Source organism: Phocoena sinus, chromosome 8, assembly GCF_008692025.1.
Source record: "Phocoena sinus isolate mPhoSin1 chromosome 8, mPhoSin1.pri, whole genome shotgun sequence".
NCBI classification, from domain to species: Eukaryota; Metazoa; Chordata; class Mammalia; order Artiodactyla; family Phocoenidae; genus Phocoena; species Phocoena sinus.
The window spans coordinates 2,414,410-2,435,285 of NC_045770.1; the positions used below are offsets into that span (position 1 = coordinate 2,414,410).

General features: G+C 47.5%; 1 protein-coding gene across 7 annotated transcripts in view; it reads right to left on the minus strand.

Annotated features, from left to right (window-relative positions):
* The window catches only part of NTM (neurotrimin), a 931,342-nt gene that overhangs the window by 169,275 nt on the left and 741,191 nt on the right, over window positions 1-20,876 (minus strand). For all 7 annotated transcript variants that reach the window (XR_004351138.1, XR_004351139.1, XM_032640687.1 and 4 more), the window contains one exon: window positions 16,611-16,843. Coding sequence is in view for 5 of the 7 variants with exons in the window: in XM_032640687.1 (XP_032496578.1) it covers window positions 16,611-16,843 (233 nt within the window). In the remaining 2 variants the exon portion in view is untranslated. The remainder of the gene's footprint in view (window positions 1-16,610; window positions 16,844-20,876) is intronic.

The following is a 20,876-nucleotide window of genomic DNA, read 5'->3' on the forward strand; positions in this document are numbered from 1 at the left end:
AAATCTATGGGATGCAGCAAAAGCAGTTCTTAGAGGGAAGTTTATAGCAATACAATCCTACCTCAAGAAACAGGAAACATCTCGAATAAACAACCTAACCTTGCACCTAAAGCAATTAGAGAAAGAAGAAGAAAAAAACCCCAAAGTTAGCAGAAGGAAAGAAATCATAAAAATCAGATCAGAAATAAATGAAAAAGAAATGAAGGAAACGATAGCAAAGATCAATAAAACTAAAAGCCTGTTCCTTAAGAAGATAAAGAAAATTGATAAACCATTAGCCAGACTCATCAAGAAAAAAAGGGAGAAGACTCAAATCAATAGAATTAGAAATGAAAAAGGAGAAGTAACAACTGACACTGCAGAAATACAAAAGATCATGAGAGATTACTACAAGCAACTCTATGCCAATAAAATGGACAACCTGGAAGAAATGGACAAATTCTTAGAAAGGCACAACCTGCCAAGACTGAATCAGGAAGAAATAGAAAATATGAACAGACCAATCACAAGCACTGAAATTGAAACTGTGATTAAAAATCTTCCAACAAACAAAAGCCCAGGACCAGATGGCTTCACAGGCGAATTCTCTCAAACATCTAGAGAAGAGCTAACACCTATCCTTCTCAAACTCTTCCAAACTATAGCAGAGGGAGGAACACTCCCAAACTCATTCTACGAGGCCACCATCACCCTGATACCAAAACCAGACAAGGATGCCACAAAGAAAGAAAACTACAGGCCAATATCACTGATGAACATAGATGCAAAAATCCTCAACAAAATACTAGCAAACAGAATCCAACAACAAACTAAAAGGATCATACGCCATGATCAAGTGGGGTTTATCCCAGGAATGCAAGGATTCTTCAATATACACAAATCAATCAACGTGATACACCATATTAACAAATTGAAGGAGAAAAACCATATGATCATCTCAATAGACACAGAAAAAGCTTTCGACAAAATTCAACACCCATTTATGATAAAAACCCTGCAGAAAGTAGGCATAGAGGGTACTTTCCTCAACATAATAAAGGCCATATATGACAGACCCACAGCCAACATCGTCCTCAATGGTGAAAAACTGAAAGCATTTCCACTAAGATCAGCAATAAGACAAGGTTGCCCACTCTCACCACTCTTATTCAACATAGTTTTGGAAGTTTTACCCACTGCAATCAGAGAAGAAAAGGAAATAAAAGGAATCCAAATCAGAAAAGAAGAAGTAAAGCTGTCACTGTTTGCAGATGACATGATACTATACATAGAGAATCCTAAAGATGCTACCAGAAAACTACTAGAGCTAATCAATGAATTTGGTAAAGTAGCAGGATACAAAATTAATGCACAGAAATCTCTTTCATTCCTATACACTAATGATGAAAAATCTGAAAATGAAATCAAGAAACCACTCCCATTTACTATTGCAACAAAAAGAATAAAATATCTAGGAATAAACCTACCTAAGGAGACAAAAGACCTGTATGCAGAAAATTATAAGACACTGATGAAAGAAATTAAAGATGATACAAATAGATGGAGAGATATACCATGTTCTTGGATTGGAAGAATCAACATTGTGAAAATGACTCCACTACCCAAAGCAATCTACAGATTCAATGCAATCCCTATCAAACTACCACTGGCATTTTTCACAGAACTAGAACAAAAAATTTCACAATTTGTATGGAAACACAAAAGACCCCGAATAGCCAAAGCAATCTTGAGAACGAAAAACGGAGCTGGAGGAATCAGGCTCCAAGACTTCAGACTATACTACAAAGCTACAGTAATCAAGACAGTATGGTACTGGCACAAAAACAGAAAGATGGATCAATGGAACAGGATAGAAAGCCCAGAGATAAACCCACGCACATATGGTCACCTTATCTTTGATAAAGGAGGCAGGAATGTACAGTGGAGAAAGGACAGCCTCTTCGATAAGTGGTGCTGGGAAAACTGGACAGGTACATGTAAAAGTATGAGATTAGATCACTCCTTAACACCATACACAAAAATAAGCTCAAAATCGATTAAAGACCTAAATGTAAGGCCAGAAACTATCAAACTCTTAGAGGAAAACATAGGCAGGACACTCTATGACATAAATCACAGCAAGGTCCTTTTTGACCCACCTCCTAGAGAAATGGTAATAAAAACAAAAATAAACAAATGGGACCTAATGAAACTTCAAAGCTTTTGCACAGCAAAGGGAACCATAAACAAGACCAAAAGACAACCCTCAGAATGGCAGAAAATATTTGCAAATGAAGCAACCGACAAAGGATTAATCGCCAAAATTTATAAGCAGCTCATGCAGCTTAATAACAAAAAGCGAACAACCCAATCCAAAAATGGGCAGAAGACCTTTATAGACATTTCTCCAAAGAAGATATACAGATTGCCAACAAACACATGAAAGGATGCTCAACATCACTAATCATTAGAGAAATGCAAATCAAAACTACAATGAGATATCATCTCACAGCTGTCAGAATGGCCATCATCAAGAAATCTAGAAACAAATGCTGGAGAAGGTGTGGAGAAAAGTGAACCCTCTTGCACTGTTGGTGGGAGTGTAAATTGATACAGCCACTGTGGAGAACAGTGTGGAGGTTCCTTAAAAAAAGTGCAAATAGAACTACCATATGACCCAGCAGTCCCACTACTGGGCATATACCCTGAGAAAACCAGAATTCAAAATGAGTCATGTACCAAAATGTTCATTGCAGCTGTATTTACAATAGCCCGGAGATGGTAACAACCTAAGTGTCCATCGTCAGATGAATGGATAAATAAGATGTGGCACATATATACAATGGAATATTACTCAGCCATAAAAAGAAACCTAATTGAGCTATTTGTAATGAGGTGGATAGACCTAGAGTTTGTCATACAGAGTGAAGTAAGTCAGAAAGAGAGAGACAAATACCATATGCTAACACATATATGTGGAATTTAAGAAAAAAGAATGTCATGAAGAACCTAGGGGTAAAACAGGAATAAAGACACAGCCCTACTAGAGAATGGACTTGAGGATATGGGGAGGGGGAAGGGTAAGCTGTGACAAAGCGAGAGAGAGGCATGGACATATATACACTACCAAACGTAAGGTAGATAGCTAGTGGGAAGCAGCCGCATAGCACAGGGAGATCAGCTCGGTGCTTTGTGACCGCCTGGAGGGGTGAGATAGGGAGGGTGGGAGGGAAGGAGATGCAAGCGGGAAGAGATATGGGAACATATGTATATATATATAACTGATTCATTTTGTTGTGAAGCAGAAACTAACACACCATTGTAAAGCAATTATACTCCAATAAAGATGTTAAAATGAAAAAGAAAAAAAAGAGAAAGAAAATCCACCCTGTAAAGTCAGCTTAATGTCACCTGGTCTTAGAATAGGGTGACCACAGCATTTTGGTAGGAATAACAGAAAAGTTCACGCTCTCACATGCAAGCAAGGGAACAGAATAAACCCTGGAATTGGGGGCAGAGGAGGGAAGATTTTCATTTACCGTCAGACCCTAGTTTTCATTCATTTATTTATTCAATAGACATTGATTGAGTGCCTACCACATGCCAGACCCTGTTCTAGGCACTTGGATGTAACGGTGAACAAAGCAGCCACGTCCCTGCCTTCCCCCACTGGAGCATGTGTCCTCGTGGAGGGAAGCAGACCATGACTCTAAACATGTGAATATATGTTATGCCAACAGGTGAGCTCTGCTACGGAGAAAAGCGAAGGAGAAAGGCGCTAGAGAGTGAGCAGGTGGGTGGGATCTCTGCCTTATACAGGTGGTCAGAGAGGCCTCTCCCTAAGGTGACCTTGGGGCAGAGGCCTGCAGAATGGGGGGCTGCTCCCAGGGATGCCCGGCACGGGCTCCAGCAGGGGAGGGGGCACAACCCTGAGGTGGAAGCCCCTTTGTCGTATTCCGAGAACAAGCAGAGGAAGAGGTGGAGTAAGAAGAGGGAGGAGAGACGCCAGGTGGTATAGGACCTGTCAGGCCACAGTAAGGACTTTGGGTTCTACTGTGAGGGAGCTGGTGAAGGACTGGGAGGTCCGCTCAGAGGGATGAGGAAACCTGTAAAGGACCAGTCCTGCTGAGTGTGAAGAGCAGAGCGTGGGGAGTGAGTGGAAAACAGAGAGGGGATGGGAGCTTGGGACAGGGCAGTAGAACTGCGTGTGGGGAGAAGTGGTGGGATTCTGGATAAACTTCAAATTTCAGCAACTCTAATAGGAAGTGCTCAAGCCGGAAGAGGAGTAGGGGAGAAGGAAAAGAGTCCAGATCGATGCTGAGGTTTGCAACAGGAGCTACTAGAAGAATGAGTTGCCATTGACCCGATGGGAAGCCCACAGAAGGGAGAAGTTTGGGGTCAGGGTCGGGGGTCATCGGCAAAGACAGCTAGAATTCAAGAGCTTGATTTTGTACCTTTGGAGTTTGAGGCACCGGTGAGACAAATAGTAGTGATCAAGTCCAAGGAGTAGGCCCCCCAGCTAACAAGAGAACGGATAGCAACTTTATCTTCAATTCTAATCCCAGGTCCCCAAACCACATCTCAGGGCCCAGTGCTGGGCCACATCACCAGCCTCCTTCCACTGGAATCACATGTGGCTCCCCCAACCCCCGGAACCTGGTGGCAGTTATTTTCAACATCGTAAAGTAGAGTCGGGCTTCCCTGGTGGCGCAGTGGTTGAGAATCCGCCTGCCAATGCAGGGGACACGGGTTCGAGCCCTGGTCTGGGAAGATCCCACATGCCGCGGAGCAACTGGGCCCGTGAGCCACAATTACTGAGCCTGCGCGTCTGGAGCCTGTGCTCCGCAGAGAACAAGAGAGGCTGCGGTAGTGACAGGCCCGCGCACCGCGATGAAGAGTGGCCCCCGCTTGCCACAACTAGAGAAAGCCCTCGCACAGAAACGAAGACCCAACACAGCTATAAATAAATAAATAAAAATTAAAAAAAAAAGTAGAGTCTCTGCTTATGCATTTGGATTATTCCGTCACCTCCTGTAGGTACCCCAAGGATAAGGAGCTGGTGTTGTCCAAACATCTACATGACAAGGGTGGCTGTCCAAAGAGAGTCTTTAAAGAAGAAATAAACAGCCTGCCTGCAAGATGACTCTTTCTTCAGCTCTCACATTGGCCAAACCTGAACTTCTGACAGATTTGGAATACCAACCTTTTCTGACTTTCAGCCACCAGGGATTCACAGGGTTGAAGGCCGGTGTATTAGTTTCCTGCGGCTGCTGTAACAAGGTACCACAAACTCGGCAGTTTAAAACAACAGAAATGTGTTCTCCCACAGTTCTGGAGACCAGGAAGTCCAAAATCAGTTTCACTGTGTTGAAATCAAGGCACCTGCAGGGCCGCACCGCCTCTGGATGCTCTAGGGGAGAATCTGTTCCTTGCCTCTTCCAGCGTCTGGCAGCTGCTCCCTGGCTCATGGCCACATCACTCCAGTTGCCAAGGAGAGCAACTCTGAGTCTCTCTCTGCTCCATCTTCACATGGCTTTCTCCTCTGTGTGTCTGTATCAAATCTCCAGCCTCCCTCTTATGAGGATACATGTGATTACATTTAGTGCCCACCTGGTTAATCCAGGTTACTCTCTCCATGTCAGATCTTAACTTAATCACATCTGCAAAGACGTCATCATGTAAGGTAACACTCACAGTTCCAAAAATTAGGACCTGATATTTTGGGTGGTCATTATTTAGCCTAGCACAGCCAGTCTCAACACACAGTAAGTCCATTAGCTTAATGATTGAAAAAAGAAGCTTTATGGGTCCATTCATGATCCAACAAGTAGCCTGGGAGCCCCTATTAAGTTCTAGGCCCTGGGGATAAAATGCAAAAGCAGACAGGCTCCTTGGAAAACAGACACAATCAGCTAATCACAAAACAAATGCCGAATTACAACTGTGGTGAGAAATACAGAGAGCTGCATGATTCCAAGTCCTGGGGGAGGCCGGGGTGGAGGTTAGCTAAGACAGGAGGTCTGAGGAAGCTCCCTTAGGACGTGGCATTCAAGTTACTGTTTGCAGGATAAATGGGGTTAACTGAATGGAAAGAGGAAAGGCTGCGAGGCAGAAGGCAGAGAATGGAGAAAGGCCATTTCTGGTCATTTCCACGACCAGAAAGAACAAGTAAAGTAAAATGCAATGAGAGCAGTGAGGCAGGAGCGTGGGGTGAACAGGGACTGGAGAGGAGGCGTCCCAGGAGGTGCAGCCCTCGGTCAAGTCCTTGAGGTTCCATCAAATCCAGGCGTGAAAAGAGCACTTTGGCTATGAGTGGAGAAAGTGTGGGTGATGGAGAGCAGAGTGGGTGTGGGCAGACTAGCTGTTTTATTTTCATTTTAACAGCTGAGAGCTAAACTGTCAGACCATCATTTTCAGAAGACTTGTATCTGTTTGGCCTTCCCGGACACCCAAGCCAGCTCCCCAGGTTGCAGGAGCATCTCTCTCTTAGTCCCAGGACGCTCGTGAACAGCTCTGTCCCAGCAGTTCCCCCTTTAAACCCCAATTGCTGCCTCAGCCCCATTTTATATCCTGATCACAGAGATCAGTCTCAGTCATCTTTGTATCTATTCCAACTCGTATTTCAGTACTCGACACGCGCTAGTCTATGTGTGAGTGAAAGGGGAAAAGGAAAATCAAATTTTCTGATCCCTCAGCTCAGGGTTGCGAGAAAAGTCGTGGCTAGCTTGGGTGCTTAGAGTGAGGGGCAGCGTGAGCACAAGTCCCCCTTCTGAAGTGCAGGCACGATAGCAGTCTAAGACCTCCATAAACCAGACCCGCGGAATTATAAGAGCAAAGGGGGTGATGGCGAGAGAGCAGGGGAACGTCAGCAGGTCAGAGGTCAGAAAACCAGGCACACAGAGTGCAAAGGAGGGGACCAGGATGGGAAAGGGGGATGCAACCCAGACAGCCTCCTGGGAATGGAGACCCAAATCCACAACAGGACACGTACGCATTCTTGGTACAGAGGACCAGGACTGTTTAAAGTAGCCCACGTAAGACAAAGGGAAGGAAGAGCCTGGAAAAGGGAAGGAAGAGGCTGGAAACCTTTATGCTGATAAACAATTACACAAATGAAGGACGTTACTTTCTAGCGATGTTCGGCTTCCTTCTATTTGGTACCTTCCTCCAAATTAGATTGGGTGATACATCAAAACATTTCTATAATGTGTGTCTAATCTGAAATAGATTAAAGAAGTAGGTCATTTTTCCAGGTACTTATGTCAAGATTCAGACCGCAATCCGGGACTCCTAAATCCTGAAATTTACTGCTTTCTGCTAAGCTGTTCCATCCCCAAAGGAGCCAACACTGGGTTCAATTAACCACAGTAGAAAGCACTATTTGCCAAGTGAAAATCCTCTATTTTGAATTCTTAATCCCCCCACCAGCTGACTTTACCACAAAGACATGAATGTATAATTGAGACATAAAGAGAACATGTCACCAAATTGAACTGCCCTAATTTTAAATCAATAACTTTTTTTCTCAAATAACATGAAATGAAGATCTCTCAAAAGAAAAAACATCTAGTTCCAACATCTCCAGGAGGCGTTCTCCACTGAGCCGAACTCCAGCAAAAGCCAATTCGATTTCTTACCAACATCAGACACTAAATTATCACAGACAACGCTCAACAGGAATATAAATCTTAAGATACACTCCAAGGGGTGACACCGTCTACCCTAAGTTGGCCTGGAGACATCCGAAACACCAGGTCTCCTCTACCCAACGGCTCTTGGGTACCAGTGAGAGGTGGCTGCCAGCAGTGGGCGGGTCTGGCGGACCCGAGGGGCTGCAGACCCCTTCCTGCGGTTCTCATTTACCTTTGGCAGCATCCTCAACCTCTCTGGCACGATCATCACTATAACAGAGCTAAGCACCCCAGTGCCCATGGCTCTGTTGGCTAGTGTACCAAGAAAGGCACCTCAACTACACCGAGGGAATATCATCGTTAGTGCCCTGCCCTAGGACCTCGTATCATCCTCACTCTCCCTCCTCCATGTCAGGCGTTTCCAGACTTTCCAGCTTTGTGCACGCCAGTGCTAGGACGCTTCTCTCCAGATCCCCTGGAAAATCCTGCTCACCTCTGAAGACCCTGGAGAAACACAAGCTTGTAGTTTTGCCTGATCTTGCAGATGCAATCAGTTCTTCCCTTTCCGTGTATTCGTGGCATTTCTACGTACAAACATCCTAATTCCTAACCCCTGTTATCCTCTAAGAGGGTTATTAACAAATAATACAGCAGTCTCCTCTGCTAGACAGGGCGGGGACTCTGAACACGTGTGGGTCCCCAGGGCCTGGCTTCCAAATACTGTTAAATGGAATTGAAAGATGACAGCTGACAATCCTCATGTGACAACAGATGGACTAAGGGACTTGGTCACCAACGTCTCCCCACGCCGTACGAAGCTAGACGTTTCAATTTGGCAAGAAGAAGAGGGAGGGTTTAGACGTTTTTGAGTCGTTTGCAAAAGTCATGGCCTTCAAATCAATGATGCTGTCCTTGATATCACTTTATACACACCCTTATAGGGATGACACCCAGAATCTTTAGGAATACAGTCATGAGCCAGATCCAATGGATCACAAAACCATAAAGACACCTCATACAATCCTTCATTAAAAATATCTGCTTCGAGTTCAATTTGAGTAAGCCATAGGGAGCCTGTGATACGGGAATAGGAACCTAAAGGAATGCATTAGGAAGGGCTGCTTACTCAGAATCTCATGTTTGCCCTTTCCCCAGTAGAAAATGACCACCCATCTTATTTGGAGGCTACAGGGCTACATATGATCCAGGAGGAATCAGAGCTACTTTCCTCAACCCTCTGGTGTTGGAATCTGAGGCAGCACAGACTCCCTGGAGAAAACCACCTAAGGGACAAGAATTCTGTGGTTGCTTAAAGACCTCCCCCCTTGGGAGCCCTAACTGCTTACCTGGAGGGATGCTGCCTGACTCCCATAAGGCTTGCTGTGAAGCAGTAGGGTCACCCGGGCTTCCCGCTTCCCTAGAGCTCTGAGTGGTGTGGAGGATAGGACAGGGGACCTGTTATTACCTACTGTGCTGACCAGGGGGCACCAGCAGGCAGGTGCCGAGTTTTCCCAACTGCCTAGGAAACAGAAAGATCCTCCCCAGCAACACCAGAGGGCACAGAAAATGCCATTATTAAGCCTGTATAAATTTTACTGTAGCTATTTTCCCAGATTTCTTTAGTATAATAGACTCTACCCTACTTGGCTTAACAGATGGAGGACGTTCCGGGGGTTTACTGAAATTGAGTAAACTCACTAAGAATTTTTGCCTCTCCATGGCCCATAACTGCATCAAAAAATTTAAAAACTCAGCAGGTAAAGCTGAGTTGCCTCATTTGCATGCTGTCGAAATTCTGTAAATCAATTTCAGGTAAAATGCCCTACTTCCTTGTCATTCTCCAGGGTGCTTTGAAGAACACTTTAATTTTGTGGTGGAATTTAATTTCCTGACTTTGTGAAAGTTCTGCCGAATTCAGAGGTACCGTCTTACGACCAGGCCCAATGTGCATTTTGATCTGTATCTCGAACGGGGGAAGGAAGAGGTTAGATGGTTTGGAGAGCAGTTTGGGATGGCAAATGTGACCTACTGTCACACAAGGCCACTGGCAGCTGAAGAATGCAGATGTGCTCAAAAGGTGACATCTGTGGACTTAGGGCCGGACGGTGATGCTTCCTCTACTATGAACTCAGCGAGATGCAGCCCAAATGGAAATTAGATGGTGCGAAGGTCTCTTCAGCTCCACGGGAGCCTCGCAGGGCCAGGGGGCAGGCTGCTTTCAGCGGGGGATGTGGCTGTCTGAGAGACAGAAGTCTTTGCTTTCAGTGTAAGGATTAGAGCACATTATTCCCTTTGATCTGCTGTTTTTCAAATTCCCTTTTGTTCAGGTTCCGGGTGGGGAGGGTCTATGGGGCGTAGGTATCTAGAAATTAAAAGTTATTGTTCCTGTTCTCTTAATCATAATAATGAGTTTGGCTTGACAAGGTCAATTAATTATTCAGGATTAGAAAGCAACAGGATTCTACATATCAGGCGGGTATGCGGGGAGGGTCCTGAGCAGGGAGACAATACCAGGTAAATGCAGGGCTGGCACCACCAAAGCTCTGTTGTTTGCAAGTCACCTGCTGGTGCCGGCTATTCCCCGGCCTGGTCCCTTTCTCTGCGGGATCCCACCAGCCCAGGAAATGGACGGCCACATCCTGGCTTCCTCCTCTCATCCCTGTCTTATTCCATAGACATTAGCGGGGGACCCCCTTCACGAGAGCTTCAGAGCTGTTTGACTCCAAAAGGCAGGTAATTAACTATCAAACCATAGCAGGGATTTTCAGATTAATTCTGCCCAGGGAGAAATAGGAAAATTCGTTTCGACCAAACAAAAGGGAGGGGGTAATTAGATGCTCCAATGACAAAAGAGAGACCTAAATAGAGTCTAGAAAACTGATACAGGGCCCAAAGCTTTTATTAGTGTTATTTTTACACCAATACCCCCATCTTTATAAGCACCGCCTTCTACCTTCCTCTGTCACGCAGGTAGGTCTCTAAGTGAGACTGAAGCCCAGCAGGTATAGCAGCAGACCTGCCAGGTCGGGCTCAGCATGCTGATAAGGAGAGCATTCCCTAAAGTCCCTGAAGACCACCAGGGCAGTTTTCCTGCACTGCCACATAAGGGCTTTTACAAATACAGTTAGGGCTTTGGGGATGTCTTCCATACTGTCCTGAATTTGGCAAACAATTCAGTCCCACAAAGCATTTTTATTCACTCAGCTTTCCAGGATGGGGCCTCTTCCAAGAAACAATGGAGACGGGGTAGAGCTTTTCCATATGCAGAGAAGCCTGGTTTGGCAGCAGGATCAAGAAGGGGAAAGGATTAAAATACATACGCAGCTGAACTGGAGAAGCAGCCTCTTATTAATTACACTCGTAAAGCAGGGTACCCTGAGGTCACAGAGACGGAAAGCGCTAGACCCAAATTTTCATAACTCGGAGATGGATCGCCCTCACTCTGGTCTAAAAGATCACGTTCTGGCTGCCTAAGTGGGCATGCAAACCCCTGGGTGGTATTTCTTACTTTTCACAAACACATTTTGAATGGAGAATTCAAGGCATCAGAAAATCACGAAGTCCAAGTATCTGAACGCCTCCCCACTTCCCCGCCCCCTGCTGCTGCTACCTGCGGCTTCATCACAGGGCACTTTAGATGCGATAAGCGTCACCCTCCCCCGGCTCCAAGGCCAGAGTCTCGACGTCCTGGTGGATGTACCTCCTGCATCTGCCCACTTATCCAGTCCCCAGGTTCTGCCTCTGCTCCTTGGGACACAGCTTCGGACTCCGGATGTCCTACTCTGTGTAGCTATCCGAGGAACTCCAGGCCTCCATCTTTTTCAACAAGTCTCTCCTGTTTTTCTCTTTTTAAAGATTTTTGATGTGGACCATTTTTAAAGTCTTTATTGAATTTGTTACAATATTGCTTCTGTTTTATGTTTCAGTTTTTTGGCCCCAAGGCACGTGGGATCTTAGCTCCCCCGACCAGGAATGGAACCCGCACCCCCTGCACTGGAAGGCGAAGGCTTAACCACTGAACCACCAGGGAAGTCCCACTTCTCTCTTTTTAAAGCACCACAGACTTTTCTAATTTCCATCTTCTCTCCAAAATCCCATCCCCCTTTCCACCCCACAGCCAGCCTTCGAAGTCAATGATGCCCATTCTTGTTTCAGCACCTACTGCCCAGCAGAGAGTTCAAGGCCTCTGGGGATATTCTATCTGCACTGCCCAACACAGGAGCCACCAGTCCCCAGCGGCTGCTGTAGCACCTGAAATGTGGCCGGTGTGACTGAAGGAGTAAATTGCAAATTGTATTTGGTTTTAGCTAGGATACATTTAATTTTAAATAGCCACTGTGCTGAGTAGCTGCTTAGCTCAGATGTCCTGTCCCTCACTTCCCTCCCACACTGGCTCCAGGACCGCTCTCCTCCTGAGGCCGCCCCTTGCTCCTGACCTGCCTCTGACACTCGCCCCGCGTGACTGCCCGGGCTCTGTCTGCAGCCCTGAGCCCGCTCCTGCCCGGACGCTGCCCCCGGATGGTGTGAATCAGAAGCGCCATCAGCCTTGTCCTGCAGGCTGGTCTTACAGCCCTGGCCACGCAGCCTGAGTCCTCTGGGGTTTCACACTCTCCCCTCCTCTGGCTGGTGCGCTCCACGGCTCGACTTCAGAGCCGCTTCTCCACCCCTGTGCCTTCCACCTCGGGGCTTCTCTCTGGAGCCCAGGCCTGCCTGGCCACCGTCCGCACTCCAGCCACTTCACCAGTCCTGCCGAGACCTTTGGAAACCACCCGCCCCCAACAGCACGGGAAAGATTTGGGAGAATTTAGGTAGCCTCAGAGCGATCTTCCTAAAAAAAGATACAGGGAAAATACAACGCAACAGCAACAGGTAGTGACAAGAGAAGAGATGGACCCACTAACGAAAAAGGAACCAAGCATCCCCTATTTCCCTTTTCCTTTACTACGAGGACGCGATGTGCTATCAACAGATTTTTAAAATACCCTAGGGAGCCCAGCACAATCTAGAACTTGCCACCAGCGAAAGGCTTGCCTTGAGGGTTGCAAGGGCTGAAGATGCACTAAGAGCTAGGCTCCAGAACACCCAGGCCAAGGAAGGCCCAGCCCCGAGGCCCAAGCTTGAGCCAGAGGACGGGCCAGTGCCCAGGAGCCCACGGGAAATGTGGCTGCCGTGTAAGCGGACCAGCCTGGTCTCTGTGTAGGTCATTCTGAACTCTATGAAAATGTCCGATCAAACACCAGGGTGGTGAGAGGACCCAAGGGTTTGGAGGGACTCGGTGCTCCGGAAGGATTTAGACAACAGCTACACTCCCAGAACCTAAATTCCTGGGGAGGACTTGGGCAAACGGCATACAAGTCCACCTTCCCCCCACGAATGGCAACTAATACTTCAGGGGCAGCATTTCGTTCACGTGCTGAGTGCTTGGCCAGGGTACTGGGAAGCAGAGTTGTTTCTCGGCGGCGATTTATGTGTGAATCAATGGAGGCGAGGGTGGGGCAGGCGCAGAGGGCTGAGGGGCTGGCACTTAGGCAGGTGCATGGGTGGCCCCAGGTCTCAGCAGGCAAGCAGAGAGAAGACCCAGTACAAAGAACAAGCGGGGCAGTAGGGGTATTTGCTAGAAAGGGGGCAAATATAATCTCAGGCTTTAGTAAGCTCACTTAATTCTGTGAAAATAATATTCCTTTCCTTCTGCGTGCGTTTATTTCTGTATGAAGCTGACTACATGTACACAAATACACACACTCGTGGGTGGAAATACGAGTTCAGTTATTTTCTGCTGCTGCTATCATGTGTGTGTCTGTCTGTGAGTATGCGTTTAATGACGATAATACCATTTTGAAAAGTTAAGACGTCTTCCATTCCAACACCGTGCTGCAAAGGGCTGAACGGGGATGTCTACAGAATCCAGCAGTCCGATTCTGCTGGGAATTAGGGTTTACGTTCAGTACGATAAATGATTCCAAGATAAATACATTTCTTTCTTTCTTTTTTTTTTTAAGTCCTGGATGGTGACGTATCCTTTTTCCAATACAGAAACAGGGGAGCCTGGCTCTGTTTAGTTTGTCTGATTGCTTCTAAGAGGAGCGACAGGTTGGCTCCGAGAAACCATGGTCCTCTGTTCATTAAAGCGTCAATAATGCCCGGTCCAGGCATATCGACAGCAGATTAGCTCAGGCTGAGTCTGTGGACAAGACCAGAATCTTTTTTAACCCAGCTTGTTTCCAGATCAATACACCCATCAGCATTTGAAAATTAGCCCAAGATGAGATTCTGATACTTGAGGTGGTATGTCATGCTCAGAGGCCACCTTGCCAAGCCACAGGTGTAAACGCCTAGCTGGGGATTAGACACTTTCCATCCCCATGGATACGAGTGAGGATTGATGTAGACCCCATCCTCCACGCCCTGCCCCTCCCACCTCCCCCCCCCCCCCCCCCCCCGCCACACACACTCTCAACCTTCCCTCTTTGAGCCTGTGTAAGTCCTTGGGGCTATAACCCAGCCACCTGCCTCAAGGGGCATTTATTAAATGTGTACTTTGTTCGAGGCACTTTCCGGGTGCTCAGGGCAGGAGTGTATGGGTGTGAGCGAGGAAGGGGAGGGGACCTTAAGGAAAAACAATGACGCAAACATGATCCTTGTTTTCAAGGAGGCTTCGGAGTTTTTCACGACTCCTTCCATTTTCCAGTTCCATAAAGGTCCTGCTTCCTAAGGCAAGCGTCTGTGATGGTGTAGAGTTCCTAAGGTCTGTCTGTCAGTGTCAGCCACTCTCAGCAGTAAGTGTGTGCATGGTGGGGAGGGAATGGGGTGGGGGGGCATGGGGCGTGGCTGCAAACGTACCCCCTGGTGCTACCGACTGGGCCACTGGGGCATCCATCAAACTCCCTCACAGAACAGTGTGACTCTCAATCTTTTTCTGGCCAATAATAAAACCTTCGCCCGCCGACGCCATCTCCTGCAACAATACCTACTCTGCTGTTTGTGATACATTCTGCTACTGTCTGTGCAATTCCATTTCCTTTAAAAAATGCTGTTTGTATCCAGCAGTTTGAAGATTTTCATGTATAGAACCAACAGAGGAAACAACCACCATCATTTCCTTTTAGAAAGAAAGAGGGAAAAATAACATAAAATAAAAACAACTTGGTGTGACCAAGCTGTGTCACAGCACGGGGGGCCACCCACCCCACTGGCCTCATCCCTCAGCCGCCGGAGCCTGTTTGGGTCTCCCTCCAGCCTGTCCTCTTCCCACCACTGCCCACCGACCTCGCCCTTCCCAGTCGGGACCCTGACCCAAGCTGCCCTCTGTCCTGCCTTCTCCCAGCTCCCTTCCCTTCTCTCCCTTCCCTGCTCCTTGTCGCTCTCACCTACCATCCACAGCTCTCCCCTTCCCTCTGGGCTGCTGGAAAGGAGGGGAGAGGAGGCTGGAGGAGCCTCTGGACCTGGAGCTTACTGCTGTGGACCTGCCATTCAGGGGGATGAAGAGAGCTGGGAGTGAGAGCTGGAGAAAAGACCAGCAGAGGATCTGGCTCCATCGCTCGGGGGCTTCCCCTCTGAGGTAAAGGAGCAAGGATGTGGTGCACTGTTAAATACGGTTTTTTGTTTGTTTGTTTGTTTTGTTTTTTTAACATCTTTATTGGAGTATAATTGCTCTACAATGGTGTGTTAGTTGCTGCTGTATAGCAGAGTGAATCAGCTATACGTGTACATATATCCCCATATCCCCTCCCTCTTGCGTCTCCCTCCCTGCCACCCTCCCTATCCCACCCCTCTAGGTGGCCACAAAGCACCGAGCTGATCTCCCTGTGCTATGCGGCTGCTTCCCACTAGCTATCTATTTTACGTTTGGTAGTGTATATATGTCCACGCCACTCCCTCACTTCATTCCAGCTTACCCTTCCCCCTCCCCGTGTCCTCAAGTCCATGCTCTAGTAGGTCTGCATCTTTATTCCCGTCTTGCCCCTACGTTCTTCTGATCATTTTTTTTCTTTTTCTGTTTTTTTTTAGATTCCATATATATGTGTTTTTAAAAAGTTTAAAAAAATAGCAGCTGTATTTTTAAAAAACTAGCTAACACTTAACCAGCACTTCTGTGTGCCAGGCCCTCTCCTGAGTGTTTACACATCAGTACATGGAAAACGTAATCCCCTCCACCGACCCTCGCAACGTTGACTCCATTTTACAAAAAGAAACTTTGAGTCACAGTTGGAAACCTGGGGTCCCACAGCCAGAAAGCGGCCAAGTCCGATTCTGAGCACTTGCTCCCTGTCTGGGAATCCGTCTGCACGGCTGCGTGTTGTCTGAATGCCCAGCACCTGCTCTGCTTATGGGGAAGCAGAGAAGGGCCTGGGAAGCATGGAGACAGCGGAAGCAAGAGATGCAAAAACACAGACCTCAAAAGCCGGGGGTGGGTGTGAGAGGCTCAGAGGAAGGGGAGGGGAATGGGGTGCAACGAAAACACAGAGGATATCAGACACAGGCATTAAAGGCGAGATGTGGCATCAGAAACCCAGGGCTGGCTGGTGAGAGAAGAAGCCAACAAGCTGGAAACCACAGAGGTGGCTGTGACGGCCATGTCCCAGGTAGGTGTTTAGAGCATCTGCAGTGGGCTCTGCCTTCTTTGAAGGCTGTGTGAGGGATGGCATATGTGCAGTGCCAGAGAGCTAAGATGCTGGTCTTAAAATAAAGCAAGCTTAGCAGTGGATGGAACCTTAAAAAAACTTAGAGGAGAAAAAAGCCAAGGAAAGCAATAATCAGGAGCTAATTTTCTGAGAAAATGTATTATTGGAACAAAAGCAAAGAACAAACAAAAAAACAAACCCTAGTCCTATTCAATGGGAAAATGATTTGAAATTTTAGCATCAGATGGCAAAGTGAAAATTAGGAAATTGTCCTGGCCAGATGGAACAGACAGACTCATCTCAGTTGAGAATCACAGTGAAAGTGTTGGATACAGGCTCTCTCAGCCGCCCCTGCACCGGCTGCCCCCAGGCCACCTACCTTGCACGATGAGGTGCACCCGGGAGGTCTTGGGGTGGTTGTCCGTCTGCACGGAGCAGGTGTACGGGCCCTCGTCGTACACGTCCACGTTCTGGATCTCGATGCTGTACTGGGTCTGGGTGTTGCTCAGGAGGACCACGCGGGGGTCCAGACACCACTTGTCGTTCCCGGCGTAGAGGATGGTGCTGCGGTTCAGCCAGGCCACCCGGGTGACCCGGTTGTCAATCGTGCACCTGGAGGGAGGACCAGACGGGTGAGTCAAGGGACCGCAGAGAAACGGGAGCCATCAGGGTCTTCTTGGCAAGGCTGAGATGCCTGGTCACCGTGCCTTGTCTTCGTCCCCTGCCCCCAATGTGTACACGCACACCTCCTGTTTGCTTTGGCCTGGGGGGCACTTTCTGGAACTCAGCGTCAGAGGTCTTGCAGAACTGCAGCCTCAGAACATTGGCTATTTCAGACTTCCAGGTCCTGAGTGATTCTGTGCTTCTGAAAACCCCTGAGCACAGGACTATTTCGATACCCCTAACTATTCACTAGTTATAGCCTGGAACCATCATCCGTCCTCAGAATGGCTGGGCCCTGGGACTACCCCCATCCTCCCCCCGCTCTGGGATTTCCATGAGGTACATGACGATAATCCCTCACATTGCTTTCAAGATGTTCTGGGTGTACTAAGTTGCTCAATACTCAAAACAACCCTGTGAAGAAGGTTCCATTGGTAAAAAGAATTGAAGAACAGAGACACTGAACGCTTCTGGCAAATGGCACAGATAACGTGCGCTAGATCAGAAACCCAGCTTTTAACTACTCAACATTCTTTCTCCCATCTCAGAATAGCGAATTCCAACAGAAGGCTTTTGAAGTCAAAACTAAATATGGACCCACCACCATTGCTATTTCTCCTCATTATACCCAGGGGCAGAAATGTTCAATTACTGCTAGACTAAAGGCATTTTCCAAAATCTCAAAATGGTTCGTACATGTAAAAATAGACGTTCTTTCTTTTATTTTTGCATCTGGAGTCCCCAAATTGTGGAAGCTCCCTTCTCTTTTCCTACACTTTCAAATTTCCCAGCTACTCTGGCCAAATCCTCATCAAATCTGTCTGCATTCATTTCCCTCTCTAGCCACAGCGAGTATGTTTTACGGCCTGAGGCTAAATTTCAAACACAGTGTCCTGATCCTGGCTATAATGCTGGAAATAGCAACTTAGCCACGGCAGGTACAGTGTTGCCTCCAACGTAATCATGCTTTTGCGGGGTACGAAGTACGTTTACATCCACCCTGTCTCATGTGATTCTTGCAGCAAACCGGTGAGATAGATGATCTTACCCGCCCATTCTCCACTTTAAAGATCAGGCCTCCAGGGTCGGAAATGGTCTGGTGACTTGCCTCAGGATAGGGAGCTAGGGAGCGATGGAGAGTCAGACCCCTCAGCCAGGTTCTAAGTCCTGGTCCTGGGTGCCCCTCAGGATGTGCAAAGGTGAATGTTTCAGGCACAGTTGCTTCCACCGAATTCTCATAATTGTCTGTGACCATAAAAAGCCTGAGATCTGCTGCCGGCTACACCAGCTTCCCCAGGCAGTGCCTCTTGAGATGTGCTCTCCAGTGCTGTGCGTCCTTTCCACTCGTACTTGTGTAAATGTCACATGATCATCGCCGGGCCTCTCAGGCACAGGCGGAAAGGCTTGCTGAGAGGCCCTGTAGGGAAAACCGCTCAACCAGAAACACCTCTGCTCAGCTGTCCAGCCTTCTTTGTGCTGCTCACTGCGTTTTTTGGACAACGAAGGATAGAAATGATGGGAAACCTGACCAGGGGAGTATTTCTGAAAGCGGGCATGGACCACTCGCATCAAAGTCACAGGAGGTGATTTTGTTACCGATCTTCTTGTCCTACTGATTCAGAATCTTTGGGAACTCAGAAACATGAATTTCTAACAATACCCCGGCTGGGTCAGACACCCACCAAAGTTTGAAAAGCAATGGGGTATACAGCAGGGTATCCAGGACCAGCCGCATAACCTGTGGATCTCAGTGCAAAACGCAAAGGCAGAGTCCTTTGCTCAAGGACTATTAAGAATTTCAAGATGGCGAGAGCAGGGCATTTAACAAGTGCAGGGTCCTGTGCGAATAAACACACACCCTGAAGGGATGTCCCACACTTCTGTGCTTGTAACTCTCTTCGGGATCTTACTTAAATATGCATTCTGATTTGGAAGGTCTGGGGTGGGGCCTGAGAGTCTGCATTTTTCGTAAGCTCCCAGGAGATGACAATGCTCGTGGCCCCCAGACCATCACTTAAGGAGCATAAAGCTAGAGGGAACCGTATGCACGTGAGGGTTGGAGAAGCACTGAGCTAGCCCTTCACTATGTGAAAGTGTGACCAGAAAACCGGCAGGTCGTCATCGCTGGGGAGCTTGTTTGAAACACAGACTCGGGCCCCGCCTCAGATGTAACGAACGAATCTGCATTTTCATAAGCTCTCCGGTAACCAGGACACACATGTGGTCTGGACTGGTCTAGAGTGAACTCCAAGACTTGCTGTCGGCTGTGATAACAATATCCTGAACATACCACGAGACTGAGCAAGAGGTAGGGAAGAGCAGCTGATGCGGGAAGCTGGGCCTCCCTGATGCTGTACTTGCCTTGCACACCTGATGCTCGTCCTCTCAGGCTACCTCACTAAAATGTGGATGTGAGCCACCACGGTGTGCACCCCCTTAAGAACAACACACTCCACAGCTCGCTTTGCCAGCAATGTAGCTGGGATGTCATTCAGATTCATGACTTTAAGGGCAGTCACTGCTCTGAATTTTGCTTGGATCCAAGGGGAGGAATTGGTGAAATTCATATTCACAACTGATGTTTATTGAGTGCATATTACTATATGCTAGGTATCCTGTGAGTCTATGGCATGTGCTATTTTATCATCTTCAAAAAACTTGGTTGCGTTCACCTATGACGGCCAATTTACAGACGAGGTTAACTGAGTCTAAGAAATATTATCCAAATGAACTAAGATCACCCTGCAGAACCAAGATTCAAACCCAGTTTTTGTTTGTTTGCTTATTTTCCCCCAAAGTCAGTGATCTTCAATGTCCTTATCCAGGGCTTCCCAAAAGTCCCTACAACATTTAAATTCAACTCTCTGTAAGTCCTGACAAAGTACAGATTGCTGGGTCACTACCTGGTCTGGGGACCCCAGTTTGAGAACCATTAATTTAGACATTTCACTGGTTTCTGGTGACACGAGAGCCGCAGCGCAAGTGGGCACTAGGAAGTGACTCTCATTTGAAACACTTTTCCACTACTTTACGGGAGAGAACTTTCTTGCAACCAATGTGCCCTGGGAAGCCGGAAGCAGAGTCCCATTTATTTTGTCCTCCAGCAGCTGAAATTTGACCAAACACCAGGTGAGTGGCAGTGGGGCAGGAAATGCTGATCAACAACCTCTAAACTGCTTGAATAATTGTTTCTGATGCCCACAATGGGGGCATTTCACAGCCTCTCGGTGAACACGAGAGGACCGTCCTGGGCTTCCTTGTGAGTGTCTAATGATTGGAAATTGAATGAAACGGAAGTGGTCTCGCCACACTGCACCGCACTCACAGGGCCAGAGATGTTCATTTGCAGAAGCACTCATGCTCCGACACAGCCAATTTCAGCAGTTATGCGGCCCCTGTGATATACTACGCTGAAAAGCCGGCAGAGCTTCCGCCCTGGTTCGGGGGACATCGAAGGTCATGATTAGAGGTCCAAACTGTCATTGCTGGGTATCAGTCTTGCTGTGTCTCCACGGAATTAATGTGGCTTCTGAGAGATGAGTCACAAAGGTAACTTGGTGGCCAACTCCTGCCACCTCCTCATACCTGCCCTCATCTATCCGTCTCATTTACAGAACGATACACAGGAGACAATTCTCCAAGTATTAAAAAAAAAAAAAAAAAGTGGACGTGAGCATAACTGCAATCTCAGGCAGAGCTGATGCTTTGGTTAGTGGGGAGTTGGCGGGGAGACCAGGTGGGAAATTCAGTCAACAGGTTCCCTTTTTCCAGAGACAGCCCTTAGTTCACTTCTACAGAATTACTCCTAAAACACACGTATTTCATGCTATTTCAGCTCCCTCAGGAAGGGGGTCAACTATAGAATTAACCGGAAGTGAGCAAGGCTTCAAACTCAACCCTCCCTGACTAACCCAGATAAGTGTAACAAGACATGGCCACTTGCCACTGAGGAAGGAGTCAAAGGTCAGCCCGAGGCAGGCCA